General features: G+C 44.7%; 1 protein-coding gene across 1 annotated transcript in view; it reads left to right on the forward strand.

The window, feature by feature from the left end:
* Positions 1-215: 215 nt before the first annotated feature.
* Positions 216-16746, forward strand: part of LOC311117316 (septin-9-like) — a 77806-nt gene continuing 61275 nt past the window's right edge. The window contains exons 1-2 of the mRNA XM_084192277.1: positions 216-322; positions 11611-12363. Of these exons, the coding sequence (XP_084048403.1) occupies positions 268-322; positions 11611-12363 (808 nt within the window). The 5' untranslated portion in view covers positions 216-267. The remainder of the gene's footprint in view (positions 323-11610; positions 12364-16746) is intronic.

Raw genomic sequence — 16746 nt, forward strand, 5'->3', positions numbered from 1 at the left:
ATCGCTCTCTCATTCCAAACTCTGCAGCAACAACAGCAGCTCTTAAAGTGGAGGAGGGAGGAGGAGGACGAGAAGAGAGGGAGGAAAAAGAAGTTGGTGCTTTAAAAGAGGGAATCTTGGATCAGTGATCTGCTACCTCTGCCTGTACCCCCCCTCCCCCCACATGGGCTCCTAATTTGGGATTTGTTTAAAGCGGGAGACTGCGTCTAGGAGACTTTGCCTTGCTTGGGAATAAGGGATTCCTGCTCCTTCAGATTCAACCACAAAATGTCTGATTCCACTGTCAATGCTCACTTGGAAGGAATCCTATCAGACTTTGAAGGTTAGTCTTCTCTTTTGGTCTCTTCGTCTCCTCTTTTTCTGTCTTTCTGTCTTTCCTTTACTGCTCTTTTAGTGAACATCTTCAGTCCTGCCATGAGGACACATCATATCCAAACTTTGTATTATTATTATTTTTTAAATAGAGAGTGTGATTAATTGAGATATCTATATGTTGAATGTGGGTATTGAAATGGAACATTACATTTGGAATGCTGCCTTTTCAACTTTTCAATTGCTTCTTCAGGTCAACTATTCTCTCTCTCTCTTGCTCTCTCTCTCTCTCTCTCTCTCTCTCTCTCTGGCTGCTGTGAGCTACGTGTGTGTCAGCCATCGAGGTCATGTGGGCATATGGTGTGTGTTCAGTTCAGAGCACAGTGTGCTATTGATTTAGCAGCTCTTTATAAGGCTCTCTAAAGGCACTGGATAACCGGCAGGGAAACTCAGAGAGAGAGAGAGAGAGAGTGAGAGAGAGAGAGAGAGAGAGAGAGAGAGAGAGAGAGAGAGAGAGAGAGACTTGACTTTTGCTGCTCTTTATTGAGACATCCTCACTACAAAAACACAAATCAAATCAAACTATTTATAGAGCACATTTCTTACAGGGGATACACAAAAGTACCCCCAGTGAAACCTCCCTCCACCCCTAGTAAGAGAGAGGGAGAGGGAAAGAGAGAGATCCCTTTAAAAGAAACTCAGCAACTGACCACGGCTGTGAGGGTAACACCTGGCTCTCTTCTCCCTCCCCCATCCTACCACACCCTTCTCCACCTCTCTCTTTCCTTACATCCCTCCCTCCTTTTTAGGGGCTTTCTTCCCCTTTTCATCTCCCTGCCCCTGGCACAGATTCCCTCTGTCACCACTCTCTTCCTCTCCTCCTTCTCCTCCCATTCTTCCTCTCCTCCTTCTCCTCTCTCTCTTCCTCTCCTCCTTCTCCTCCCTCTCTTCCTCTCCTCCTTCTCCTCTCTCTCTTCCTCTCCTCCTTCTCCTCTCTCTCTTCCTCTCCTCCTTCTCCTCCCTCTCTTCCTCTCCTCCTTCTCTCTCTCTTCCTCTCCTCCTTCTCCTCTCTCTTCCTCTCCTCCTTCTCCTCCCTCTCTTCCTCTCCTTCTCCTTCTCCTCTCTCTCTTCCTCTCCTCCTTCTCCTCTCTCTCTCTCTTCCTCTCCTCTCTCTCTCTCTTCCTCTCCTCTCTCTCTTCCTCTCCTCCTTCTCCTCTCTCTCTTCCTCTCCTCCTTCTCCTCTCTCTCTCTCTTCCTCTCCTCCTTCTCCTCCCTCTCTTCCTCTCCTCCTTCTCCTTCTCCTCTCTCTCTTCCTCTCCTCCTTCCCCTCTCTCTCTTCCTCTCCTCCTTCTCCTCTCTCTCTCTCTTCCTCTCCTCCTTCTCCTCTCTCTCTTCCTCTCCTCCTTCTCCTCCCTCTCTTCCTCTCCTCCTTCTCCTTCTCCTCTCTCTCTTCCTCTCCTCCTTCTCCTCTCTCTCTCTTCCTCTCCTCCTTCTCCTCCCTCTCTTCCTCTCCTCCTTCTCCTCCCTCTCTTCCTCTCTCAGCGTCTCGTCCATCCTCTTTACCTCTCCAGCCGTGGGTTTTACTGACAGGCTGACACCTCGTCTGCCTGCGTCCTTCACAAACACATGCCCATTAGGGACGCATCCACACTTGTCCAGAGCTGATCCCTGTCAACACCAGATAGCTTATGGTATGTGCTATGTGCTCACTGCTCACTCCCTGTAACTGCCTGCTACAACCAGTGGCATACTGATTTCCATTTCTGAAGAAAGACTGAACACAAACAATAGTTGAGACTAAGGAAAGGAGTAAAGGAAGAGGAGAAGAAATGATGAAGAAAGTTAAGAAAAACTGTCAGATGCTGACTGGAATACTGTCAAAGTGCTTGTATAAGACTGTGTTAAAAACAACATTTTTTCGGTTGTTGTCAAAGCTAATGGGCTACTGTCTGTTTTCATTCCCAGTAGTGTGGGATGAGCCTGGTTTGGGAATGTTGAATACATGACTGTGTGCCAGTGTTTTGTGTCACAACTCAATTATGCGGAACATCTCTGTGTGTGTGTGTGTGTGCGTGTGCATTCGTGCGTGCATGCATGTGTATATGTATGTGTGCGTCACTCTCCGATGTGTGTTATGTGATAAACACAAAGTAGAGATAGAAAGAGAGGTGTCTCTGACTGTCACTACTGTATGAGGTTAAATGTGTCACTCTTCCATACAGTCATCCTATCTCAGGGGTCTCCAATCCTGTTCCTAGAGCGCTATCCTCCTGTAGGTGTTCGCTCCAACCCCAGTTGTAACTAACCTGGATCAGTTTATCAACCAGCTAATTATTAGAATCAGGTGTGCTAGATTAGGGTTGGAGTGAAAACCTAAAGGACGGTAACTCTCCAGGAACAGGGTTTGGCGAGCCCAGTTCTATCTGATGCTGTACGAGTAGGAGGCTCACAGGGCAGGGGGCTCTCACAGCCTGGAGATGACCTCAGACATGACCTCAGCTATGACCTCATCCTGACACAACCCTGGGTCTACTGACCAGGCCACTGGGGCCTTCCGCTGTTCTCAACTCATACTAGTGTGTCCTGCTTTGTTTGATAAAAGCGGTCCTGTGTGGCTCTGTTGGTAGAGCATTGCACATGCAATATCAAGGGTCGTGGGTTGGATTCCCGCTGTGGCCACCCATAAAAATATGTTTGCATACATGACTGTAAGTCGCTTTGGATAAAAGTGTCTGCTAAATAGCATTTACTAGTGTTTCACTTTATTTCTCAGCCTCCATCCCATCGCCTTGTGAATTAGAATTGATTCTACTTAATGTCTGAATATGTGAGTTTGTGCTTTAGGAAAGGGGCTCTTAGATTGATCTTTATCTTCAGCAGAATTGCTGCTGAAGATGGGTGCCACCACAGGAGAAAAGCAATGACTTAGGAATAGTCTATGTAAACAAACTAGAGTGCAACTATAATGTAGGTCCCACTTTGCCTGGCTACCCATCTACATCGCTACGGCCAAACTGACGTTTCTTCTTCACTATGAGTCTGGATTTTCCTCCCTCCCCTATGATTTCTAGAATGCGAACACATTCTGACCATTCTAATTGGTCCCAGAAACCGAGGGGTTGGGCCAGAGCCGGCCTTCATGATGACGTTATTAACTTTGATACTCTGATTGGTTAGATTTGTTAGAGACGATCCAATCGCTGATGAATTTGTTTTGTACAACGCCCCTCATTTTGAAGTCACATAAACAACCACTAGGCTGACAGATTCAGACTGAATGTATATAGTAATCAATAGAGCAGAGGAATTAAATTGAGGGTGAGTGGTCAGGCAAGGTCCCACTGATACAGAGCCGTGGAGTGAAGTAGTTCCCATTCAGTTCAGGCCTGGACATAGTAAGTGTCTCTCTGTCTCTCTCTTTCACACAGACACACACACACACACACACACACACACACACACACACACACACACACACTATCTCGCTCTCTCTCTCTTTCTGTCTTTTACATTCTCTCTCTCTCTCTTTCTTTCTGTCTTTTACATTCTGAGGGCGTTTAGGCAGTGAGAGGAAATTCCAGAGAGAGAGCGAGAGAGAGCAGATTTCTGTGGTGGATGAAATTGTTTGGGTAGACAGAGGAGGAGTGGATATCCACACACAGCCTGACCTCTCTTCTCTTTACAGAGGAGGAGAGGAGCTTCAGGGCCTGCCCTGCTCTCAGCTTTAACCCTCTCCTCACTGCCAATGTAGTAGAAGTTGCCACTAACCACTGATTGAGGGCAGATATACTTGTATCTCCCTTAATGGTTCAGGTTAGAATTGGAGGTAAGGCAATCTGATCTTAGATCATTCTTTAAGTACTTATTTTGTGTTACACTAATGGTTGGTATGAATAACACAAGTGGTTACTTTATGTCATCATATGACAGTCAGTTCTTGTGCTTTGGGCTATCCCCTCCCCTCAGGAAGTATCTTCCCTCAGCCTGCAGTACAAGCCAATTCTACCATGACAACTAAATGAAGGGGACACACCTATTTTTATAGGCTCAGTTTCTGAAAGGCAGAGCAGAAATTAGACCAGAGGTCATGGTAGAGATTCAAGGTTGCATCCCATATGGCATCCTCCTATTCCCTATATAGTGCACTACTTTTGACCGGGGCCCATAGGGAATAGGGTGCCAATTGGGACACACCCCAAGTCTTTCACATGCTATAGAAAACCATCATTAAGCAAACTGTAATTTAGCTGTGGTTGTTTTTTCCTGAATACCCCTCAATTGGTTAGTGCACCATATAACCAAAAACATGCCTTCTGCACATACCATATATAGAGGGGATTCTAAGAATGTATGGGAGCTACAGAACTGGAGACATTCTGGGTGGGTTTCATCAGGAGAAAGGAACAGTGTCTGAGACTGGGGACTGTCTAATCAGACAGCTTTTCAGTACACAAAATGAAGTGGAATTAAACGGTTGTGCTCTATGATGATTCACATTAATGGGATGACCAGTCATGTCCAGTACAAACGCATTGATAACGTATTGAAAATGTATTGTTAACGTGATTGATTGCGCAATTGATTTATTCAACTGCTTCCCAAGGCATTTCATTTGACATTACGAATCTGACCTGCACACTCAAATGCATTACAAAGCAAGCACACTGAAATACTTTGGTTTTCCCCACTTACAATAAATATTCAATTTTGTGCCAATCTGTCATTGTTCTGCACATTAGCTTCCCTGACCCCACTCTATTAGATAATCCCATTGGAGGACAGCACAGGAAGTGTCCCCTGCCAGGAGCTGATAGGCCAACCAGCCGTCTCCATCCTTATCTGCCCTATCAATGCACCTCTCACCGACTAACACAGGTTTCCTGCCTCTGCCGCCATGCTGTGTGTGTGTGTGTGTGTGTGTGTGTGTGTGTGTGTGTGTGTGGAGCTGGTGCTACTGGAACCTACTGCTGGGGTCAGTCCCAGGCAGGGAGAACATAGCAGGCCTTTGTATGTTTCCAGCTACCGCTCTTTGTTATTCTCCCTGTAGAACACGTGGAGTGTAACTTATACCCTGCGCACATACACACACACACAGGCACCAATGCACGTAGACATGCACACACACACACACACACACACACAGAGCACAGAACACACACGCACGCCCAGCCAAGCCAAGCCAATGCCCCTTGAGTTATCACCAGCCCTCAACATACGACAAAGCAATGAAAGACTTCCTTTTCTTTGAGCTAATATGAACTTTTCCTGCTCGAGTTGGAGAGTGTGTTTGACCACTGTAATGGACACCTTTTGGAGAGGGATGTAAGGTAGCCTTGATGAGGACGGTTTGGCAGGTAACACTTTCTATGAGGGTATCATATGGCATTATAAAAGCCCTTATAAGGCATTGTATGTGTGTGCATTGAGAAGGAATATGTGCAACTCTCACTCATGCTCGTACAATTTTTGTGTTGCACCTCATCTCACGTTGGACGATGACCTTCTTTTCCTCTCTATTATTTGTATGAGTCTCATAGAAAATATTGGCCTTATTTCACTGGAACCTGTGTGAATTCAACAGATATCAGGATTAGTACTGACCTGTGCTGAGAGTAAGAGTTCTCACACGCACCGACCTGTCCACTTTGTTGAGGGTCAAAGGTCACACACCATTGTGTTCTCTGACACTCTCAGCTGTAAAAGGGCACAGTTGGCCAATCACAGATCAGAATCTGCATGTAGTGCTATTGATCATTCAGACCCCCTGAATTTGCCACAATATGTGTAATAAACTGTGAGGAGCACATTGGTCATGAGGACTTTTAACTGTACTCTGTCCCTCTGGCTGACAATCAGCTGATCACGCGGTGGGTGCCTCTATCCATCCAGAGATGTAATGAACACACAGAGGACGTCCATGTGTAGCTCATCTTCAGCTTCATCGACCAATACTACATAGAGGAGAGACCGTATCAAAAATATCATGTGATATCGTTTAGAAGCTTGGTGACTTGATGGGATGTGATGTGGAAAACAGGGATTCAGTGGTGTTCTGATCTAGTCTGGACAGTGTTTGTTAGGCACCAAATAAGAAACACTCATTTTTGTTTGACGTTGCAAAGAGTTGTGAAAGGTTATTCCATTGCCGGCCCTACTGAACGCGATCCTGCCAAGGTAATGAAAGTTGGCTGAAGCAGAAACAGACTTGCATTGCTAGTTCATTTTAATGGAGGAAAACAAGTTTTGAGAGAGAGAGAGAGAGAGATGAGAGAGAGTGAGAGAGAGATGAGAGAGAGAGAGAGAGAGAGAGAGAGAGAGAGAGAGAGAGAGAGAGAGAGAGAGAGAGAGAGAGAGAGAGAGATGAGAGAGAGAGAGAAGAGAGAGAGAGAGAGAGAGAGAGAGAGAGAGGTGAATAAAGTAAAGAACAGAGTTGACATTTGGTCCTCCATTATAATTATCTAGCGTTGCTGGAGGCTTGTGATCACTGTTATCTCCTGATACTGTATAGCTCCTGATAATGACGCTTTGAGGCTTCACACGCCTTTGGCCTTGAGCTGGGAAACATACAGACAAGCTGGCATGGAGGCACCACACACACACAAACTGGCATGCAAACACATAAACATACAGTACATGCAGTATACATGTACACAAACAGACATATATACATACATTGGGACATAAACAGTTTGCCCAATATGCTCAAATACACATACTGTACACAGACCCTCTCTCTCTCTCTCTCTCTCTCTCTCTCTCACAGTTCCCCTCCAGCAGTATTGTGTGAGTATAACACAGTAGTGATTTAGGGGCCAGTGGCTGAGATGTGCGTCAGAGCCTCAATGAACCAGGCTCAAACCCCTCAGTGTTTACCTTACTACACAGGGGGAGTGGGCCACATACACACATACACACATACACACACACACACAAAGAGCTGAGAGTGCCTCTGTCTCCTGTCTGTCTGTTGGGCTGCAGTCAGCTGTGCCTCTCTCACAGATCCAACACACACTCATGCACGCACACACACACACACACACACACACACACACACACACAGCTCCCCTCTCTTTCGTCTCCCCTCACATCACTACACCCAGACTGATCATTATATCAATCACAATATCTGGTGGTTGGCTCCTCAACACTGTGAAGACTGTCGCTGCAAATGTAGACACAGGTATGGTGCTGGAGATAATAAATATGAGGTTAAAAAGTGTTAAGTGTCCCTTAAATGGCACTTTTGTGTTGTGGAAACTTATTTGAGTTGAAATGATTCGTATTTTACTGTTAAGTGGAGTGACAGAGGCTACACAAGACTAACCATAGAATTAGGAAATTATAATAATAATAATTTAATAGGATCTATATGGGACTAACTACTGTAACTATTCATCTTTGCTTCAAATACTTCCTGTTATTTCTGCTCTGTAAGTATGACTTCATCAGGGGTTGTTTTAGGCTCTTCCTTATTTCCTGTTGAGTCACTGTATCTAAACGGCTTTATATGTCTCATAAGGCGTTATATCAGCCATATCTACAGGTAGACGAAATTTCATGGCCCATTTTGTTAATGCCATTTTGTCTCAAAAGTGTTCTTTGTGACAACGCTGGTCTAGATCTGTGTTTGTCTAGATCTGTTATGCAGGATCAGCCGGTTAGTCAGGTGGTTAGTCAGGTGGTTAGCATCAGGTGGTTAGTCAGCTGTGGTAGCATATCTAGTATCTGTCTGTTTGCAGCATGGGCCACATGGCTTAGTCCTTATCTCTATCCAGATGCATGACTCTCCTTATCACAGGGTGGTAGGTAGCCTAGCGGTTAAGAGCGGTGGGCCAGTAACCGAAAGGTTGCTGGTTTGAATCCCCGAGCCAGCAAGGTGGAAAATTCTGTTGTTCTACCCTTGAGCAAGGCAGTTAACCCCCAACAACAACTGCTCCCCAGATGACATGGCTGTAGATTAAGGCAGCCCCCTGCACCTCTGATGGACTAAATGCAACTGACTAGGTATCCCTTTTCCACTAGCATGGCTGTCAGTGAACTGTAATACACTGTAGGCACTTCAGGACACCCTCTGTCACACTGTAATCCTCAAAACTGGTCAGAATTGTGCTGAGACCATTGGGCTTGTATTCATAAAGTATCTCAGAATAGGAGTGCTGATCTAGGATCAGTTACACCCCCTTGTACATTAATTGTAATGTAAAAGGCTAAACTTATTCTAAATCAGCGTTCCTACTCTAAGACGCTTTATGAATATAGGCTGGATGCTGTTATTCATGTGGTGCACCCACTCCTCCAGATTCCAGGTGTCCTACTATGTGATTGAACATCTTATTGGCTTCCCAATCTGGTCTTCAACAGGATATGGGGTATTCTTTCCAGGAACTCACTTTCAAAAGACCAGTTCTTTAATGTTATCTCAGATGGAGGAAAACAGATGGAGAGACGAAGAGGCCATTTTAGACTATTGAGATATAGCCTTAACAACACAGCACTCTCTATCACACTCATCATCAGGCCACTATCTTGGGTTGAGTTCATAAATCACCAAACGGTAGAAAACGGATTGAAACATTGCGGGACTACCTAAACTTGTCCAATATGAAGCGCTCATATTCGTTCCCCATTGCTAAATGTTTTCTTACGCTGTGCCCTAATGAACAATTACTAACTAGCATTGATTTTGCTGATAGCTTGAGGACATTTTTACTTACAATGATTGTGATGTGGTTGTCTTGGCTGAATTAATGCACTGGATAAGAGCGTCTGCAAAATGACCAAAATGTAAAATGTAAAATGTAAACACGGCCCTGCTGACAGTGGGCCAGATCCCTCTTCCTGTCTCAGGGAGGAAACTTAATCCCTGTTTGTAACAGCTGGCCATCAGTCATCTGGCCTCACCTCGCTGGCATGCCCATGGCGGACCACTATTAGCCAGGGAGCGCTGGGATAGCGCCAGTGGTCCTCTGTAGCTCAATTGGTAGAGCATGGCGCTTGTAACGCCAGGGTAGTGGGTTCGATCCCCGGGACCACCCATACGTAAAAATGTATGCACACATGACTGTAAGTCGCTTTGGATAAAAGCGTCTGCTAAATGGCATATAATATAAAGCCAGCCATTGTCTGGGAGCATGGGTCCAAAGTACCTCGAGGGCCCAGAGCGGTGACAGACCTGGAATGCCAACCTGTCGATAACCATCAACCAGCTGAGATTTCCCGTATCTGTGCAGAAGGTTACAAGGAGTTTAGAGCAACATTAGGCCAGCAAGACTCAGCCTTATTTAAGCAGACACACAATTTTTATATCACAAAAATATCCATGATGCATCCTCTTTCCTCAGTTTAACTAAACTTTTTCTGAACTGTTCAGCTATTACACCCAGAATTCTGTATCAAACCCCATCAATAGCACAGCATCTGTCATGTCTCTATTCACACATCTTTAAGTCTCGAGGTAGCCCCGCATGATCTGCATCCAGCATGGCTTTTATTCAGTAATACGACACAAAAACCTGATGAAAAGAACCAAGTGTGTGAAAATATCGAGCTCCATAAGGGGGTCTATTACCCCCATGCTGCTCCCTGGCTCGGGGCCCTCTGAGCGGGGAAGATGCTGGCGCTGGCTGGGTTGTTTATTTGGGAGCTCCAGGGCTCTAGTCTGGAAGAGCAGAGGTTAGCTAGGTGTCGCAACCTCCAAACTGACACGGAACAGTTGGAACCACGTACTGTACGGCTGTAGTAACGAGGCCGATTTAGAAACACAACAGAAACAACAACAACAACAACAACAACTGGAAACGATAAGCCCCAGGTCCCAAATCTTTTTTTACCTGGGGCTCATTGCTCTACTAGCCTGGCCCCAGATCTGCCAGTGCTTTAGCCAACTCCCCTGTCTACCATGGTTAGTTAAGGCAGCCTGGTGAAATGGAGAACTCAGTGTTTGCTAATGGAATAATGGAATTACCGGCTGGCTGGCTTCCTCTCATCTGGTTGGTTGTAGCTATCTTTCAAGGATAATTTTATGAAGATTATAGCATGAAACTGTCTGGGCCACAGCCCTGTGTGTGTGTGTGTGTGTGTGTGTGTGTGTGTGTGTGTGTGTGTGTGTGTGTGCGAATGGGGGTGGTTGGGTGTGTGATGATGCTTCATTTATTTGAAACAGGAAGATATTTCACTAGAAAAGCAAAATGCTGAAGAGTGTGCAGGATACTATTTCTAGTGAGCTGGGTAATACTAATATTGGTCGTAGAAACTTCATTACTAAAGAGATTACTAAAGAAATTACTAAAGATACATTATAATCAGCTTTCCATAGAAATGGGAAATTGACTAATATCAGGTTTTACTATAAACGTAAGTGGGTCACGTGACCAAAAGATGATGCACGTCACACCCATAGATGGTATACATAAAGGTCACACCATTAGCCAACCTGTTGCTGCTTATCTATTTTCCTCGTTGATAGAACGGCGTTTTTATTCAATGGGCAGAATTGAACTGAATTATAGTTTTTTTTATTGAAAAATACCTGCTGATTCATCACAATTCATAAGCAGGGCGAGCGCAGGGTTGTATTCATTACGCCGATTCTGTTGCAAAACGTTTTGTAATATTTTGCAACAGAAACCGTTTACTTAAAACGGAAAGGTTTTGCAACGAAAACTAGAGTTTGTATTGGACAAATTCAGGTAGGTCGCGCCCCGTTTCGTTCCGTTTGCTTCCATTTGGTTCTTAACCCGGAAATGGTTTCCGTTGTAAGAGGTTATGAATACACCCCAATAGCGCGCTGTGGTTGTGTTTGAACAGTCTGTGCACATCGGTTTGTTGTGAGTCAGTCACGTTCATTGAAGGAATGTTAAATAACTAAATCGCAATGATGAAAAAATACGTGAAGCGTATTAAATCAGGTAATGAACGGACTTTCCCTGTTAATATTTGCGTTTGTGTTTCAATGGGATTCCATAGGGTTTTGGTTTTATTATGTGACCCAGTGATTCCGTTTTCAACTTGATTTTTTAAATAGTGTTCCCCAAACACTTTAGAAATCAAATTGTAGGCCTACAACTTTTTCCAAGAGATGTATCAAAATCAGAAACGCTTTCCCATCTCTTGTAGTTTGGAAGCCTAGTTAGGCTATAGCAGTAGGCTACTCAGCTAAATTATGAAATGGTGTAATATATTGATGCATATTTTGATGTTTATTAATCCATTCAGTATATTACTTGATTAACTTACAAGGCAACACAATTCCTCTGTGTTGATCTGTTGACTGACCACACCATGTCTTCTCTTTTCCAGCACTAAAGAGGTCGTTTGAGGTGGAGGAGTCTGACGCATCCATCAATCCCTCCCCTCTGTCCCGTCGGACCAACCTCCGCTCCTCCACCTCCAGCCAGCGAAGCTTCCACGACCTGGGCTCCTCCCGCAACTCTGACTACCCCTCCAGAACCTCGCCTTCTGACTCCAACCCCTGCTCCCCCAAAACCAGCCTGAGACGCATGGAGCTGTTCGGGGGAGGGGTAGGAGGTCGTGCCCCGGATATAGCCTCCTCCCGCCGGACCGAGATCTCCATTGAGGTGTCGTCCAAGCAGATTGACAGCTCGCCCAGCCCGGGTATCGCCCGCTTCGGCCTGAAGAGGCCCGAGGCCCAGAGCCTTGGTTCCCGAGCTGGAGCCGCCCCAGAGAGCTCCACCATCTCCAGCTCCAGCTCGGCACACAGACGGGCAGAGATCTCCCTCTCCCGGCCCCACGAGCCCCCCGCGGCCCCCAGGAGGGGGGACTCCCAGCCTCCCTCAGCTACCCGGATCCCTGACCCCCCTCAGAGGAGGACCGACCCCCCCATGGCCAGCCCCGTGGAGGCCCCTACTTCCAGGAGACCCGAGATGCCCGTCTTCCGACAGCCAGAGATGGCAGCACCAACACCGGTCAGGGTGGTGGAGAACAACAGCCACCCCCCAGCTCCCAGCGGCCCCCTGCCCAGCCTGGTGGAGCCTAGGAGCGAGAGGACACAGCCCCCGGTCAGCGAGACGCCCGTCGTCAGACCTACAGAGAGTAAGTTAATCTAATTCTATGTATGACACGTCTATGCATAAGTCAGGACTGAATTGAAGCAGGCAGAGGTTGACATAGCTGGGAATTGTGAAACCGAACTATGCATGATGTGGTACTCCCTTGGTTTTCAGATAAGAATGCTTTTCCTGGAAGTGACGTTTTACAGGGTAGACTCCGGTGTTAAGTAGTGGTTGTGTTTCATAATTGCTGGTCTATACTTCCGCTGTGTCCTGTGTAGACATGCAGTAAAGTCCTTCAGTAAAGATGGATAATTCATAACCAGAGTGATAGAGACCCTTCCTTTCCTCCGTCTAACCTGACCTAGTCTTGAGCTGTTTGGGGTTTAACTAGAGCTGGGTGATAGGGACAAATTCATATCACGATATTTTGGCCATTTTTGACGGTATTTGAAGGTATTTTAGGTTTTTGAATAATAAAAGTTCTAAATATGCTTTATGAGTAGTTCATGACCCTAGGGTGACAACACATAAATTATAAGTGATTTCAATGGGGCTTTCTCCATTTATACTGTTGACTCCAACTCCAAAAAATAATAATTTTATTATCATTTCCACACTGACTTTAGTAGCAAATGGAGTAAACTATAAAAACGGACATTATACGCGTAGGAGTTGCGTATCACATTTAACAAACCAAACATACTGTTATAGAAGGTAAAGTAAAAACTCAAACCTGTCCGTGCATCAATACCAGTATACAGTATAATACGGTATACCACTCAGGCCTAAATTGACTGAATTAATACGATAATGATAAATTGAAAGATACATTTATAACAATGTGAACCACTGCTTTTTTTAAATTACTCTTTAAATGGATGCTTCGGGATTTTGGCAATGAGGCCTTTTATCTACTTCCCCAGAGTCAGGTGAACGCTGGATACCATTTTTTGGTCTAACTAGCGCTAGCGTAATTGCTTGCTAGCGTTAGCGCAATGACTGGAAGTCAATGGGTATCTGCATTGGCTCGCAAAGCTACCTCTAACTTCCTTCATATTGGACACAGAGACATAAAAATGGTATCCACGAGTTCATCTGACTATGGGGAACTAGATAACTAGATAAAATCCCAAAGTATCCCTTTAAAAATTACTACTAGTTTGAATGTTGTAGCTATCAATTGTCCCATTAACAATCACCCATATTAGCAAACAGGTTTTATTTCAAACTTCACATTTCTCTAGTATAGGCTACTTATCATAATGAACGATATCAGCAAAATGCCCACGATAAGTGGTCGGTTTGGTCAGTGTTGATAATTTTCGGTTTATCGTCCCAGCTCTAGTTTGAACTTTGAAGCACAGTGACTAATGGTAGAAGTATGCCGTGGTGTGGGTTGGGGTGCATCCTAAATGGCACCCTAATTGCCTATGAAGTGCACTAGTTTTGACAAGGGCCCTATGGGCCCAGCTCAAAAATTGTGCACTTTTAAACGTAATAGGGTGTCATTTGGGAGACAACCATGGTTAGCAAAGCCTTGAGATGAAAGAGGAACATTCTGTTGTGCTTTTTCTAAGTCGTGTGTCCTAATTTTAGTTTTTCTTCTGGGGAAAAGTACCAGTCATCCTACTGTGGCTAGGAACTGTGCACCAATAACTATGACTCATGATTCAGGCATACCAAACCTTCGGCCCATCCAGTTTAAAGATGAAAAGGGCAATGAAGTGAATGTTATTTCGGCTAAAGATGTGCTTTTTCTCAAACCACCAGAAAACCACCACAAAAGCCTCAAAGGATGGGACCGTTTCAACGTGAAGGGTCAGGGAGGTATGAGTGAGGTCATGAGTGTATGAATACAGATGATGCAATGTTGACATTGTGGGGGCTTGAAGGCTTCCTCTCTGTAGGCCTACCTCTCTCATTAAAGGTCTAAGTAGCCTTGGCTTATTCCTGTCTCCTCGTGGGAGAGGACTTAGGTCATTGTGGGGGAAGTTAAAGGGCCACTTAACCACTTTTTTACCTCATTCATTATCTCCAGCACATACCAGTGTCTTGTGTGGTAATGAATATGAGGTTCAAAAGTGTTGAAGTGCCCCTTTAAGTGTGATGTCAGACTTGGCGTTGACCTGATGACCTCGTGCCTCGTTCTGAAGTGTAATTCGTTATAATGAACAGACCCGGGTGTTGCCGTAGTAACTCCATCCCCTATGAACTCTAACTGTATTGATGATGAAAATAAAGTTACAAAAACAGAATTAAGAATATTAGATACGTTTCAGACCACATCAGTCCTTGTAACGGTTTGGGTTCACTGACTCTCCTCTGACACTAGAGGTCAGAGGGAGTTGGTTGACTGCTCCACTTCATCAGAACAGTTTTGGAGACGGCACTCATTGTTAGGCCAAGAGTTGTTCCTGAAACTGTGACCTGACCCAGAAAAACTCTGGATCTCATTAAAGCCTATAACTAGGGCCCAGAGTTAGTACTGATCATAGAGATCATATTAAATTACTAGAGGGGCTATAGTCCCAGTCTGTATTAGATAGAACGTTGTGGCCCCACCCACCTGTGGTTCCCTAGGTTACTCCATTGGCTTACAGCAAAAACTTGACCTTTTTCAAACGCAATGTTCTTGTTGTCTGCTTGTTTTAGTCAATTACAAAACTACATTAAGGAATAGTACATGTCTAAAGATTACTTTTCAACATTGCCTGCGCATGAGCGTTCACTACTTAGAAAAACGTAATATTGTAGTTCCCTCATGCCCCTTTTCTTGACGGTGCTAGCAGCCACATTAGTGAGTGAGTGAGTGCTAGCAAGCTACCAACCGGAACATTAAGCTAGGCAAGACCAACAACACAAACTAACGGACTATACAGTTAGAAGTAGTGAGTGGAGTTACAAACGGACTATACTAAACAAGTTAAATGTCTTACCTGTGATGAAATGTTTTCCACACACATAGCTACGTGTAAACTACTTGGACACCGGGTCCCACTCTCCCACGCCTAATAGCCTGGGTTCTTCTCGCAAGCTCTATTTCCCTATGAAGGAGCATTTCGAACCGGAGGTCAGGATTTTTTACCTGGTTACATGTACATTGAACAACACAGCAGCTTTTCAGCCTATTTTGTTATTTCTATATAACTAAAATCAACAATGAAGTTCTCTTTTACAATGGGGTTCAATGGGAAAGAATGTTTGTTTTCCCCAATTTTTCCTTCTTATGACGTGAATATCTAATCGGAGTATGTCATAAGCCCTCAAAGATCCAGAACGGGGTGAAAATGGCAGCCCTATTGGTCAGGGAGAATTCCAAACCAGTCTAATTGGAAATATTGGCAATAGAGGCATAATCCTGATTTTACTTATAAAGTAAGTAATCAGAAATTGTGTAATAGAATTGTCAACCTAAACTCTTGCTGTGGCTTGCGCAAATATTCACCCCCATGGGCATTTTTCCTATTTTGTTGCCTTACAACCTGGAATTAAAATTGATTTTTTGGGGGTTTGTATCATTTGATTTACACAACATGCCTACCACTTTGAAGATGCAAAATAATTTTTATTGTGAAAAAAAACAGAACTTGAGTGTACATAACTATTCACCCCCCCCCCCCCCCCCAAAGTCAATACTTTGTAGAGCCACCTTTTGCAGCAATTACAGCTGCAAGTCTCTTGGGGTATGTCTCTATAAGCTTGGCACATCTAGCCACTGGGATTTCTGCCCATTCTTGAAGGCAAAACTGCTCCAGCTCCTTCAAGTTGGATGGAGTCCGCTGGTGTACAGCAATCTTTAAGTCATACCACAAATTCTCAATTGGATTGATGTCTGGGCTTTGACTAGGCCATTCCAAGACATTTAAATTTTTTCCCTTAAACCACTCAAGTGTTGCTTTAGCAGTAGGCTTAGGGTCATTGGCCTACTGGAATGTGAACCTCTGTCCCAGTCTCAAATCTCTGGAAGACTGAAACAGGTTTCCCTCAAGAATTTCCCTGTATTTAGCGCCATCCATCATTCCTTCAATTCTGACCAGTTTCCCAGTCCCTGCCGATGAAAAACATCCCCACAGCATGATGCTGCTACCACCATGCTTCACTGTGGGGATGGTGTTCTCAGGGTGATGAGAGGTGTTGGGTTTGCGCCAGACATAGCGTTTTCCTTGATGGCCTTAAAGCTCAATTTTAGTCTCATCTGACCAGAGTACCTTCTTCCATATGTTTGGGGAGTCTCCCACATGGCTTTTGGCGAACACCAAACGTGTTTTTCTTTTTTTTTTTCTTTAAGCAATGGCTTTTTTTCTGTACACTCTTCCGTAAAGCCCAGTTCTCTGGAGTGTACGGCTTAAATTAGTCATATGAACATATACTTTAATCTCTGCTTTGGAGCTTTGCAGCTCCTTCAGGGTTATCTTTGGTCTCT

This window comes from Coregonus lavaretus (assembly GCF_964263955.1).
Source record: "Coregonus lavaretus genome assembly, contig: HAP1_SCAFFOLD_1695, whole genome shotgun sequence".
In the NCBI taxonomy this organism is placed as follows: Eukaryota; Metazoa; Chordata; class Actinopteri; order Salmoniformes; family Salmonidae; genus Coregonus; species Coregonus lavaretus.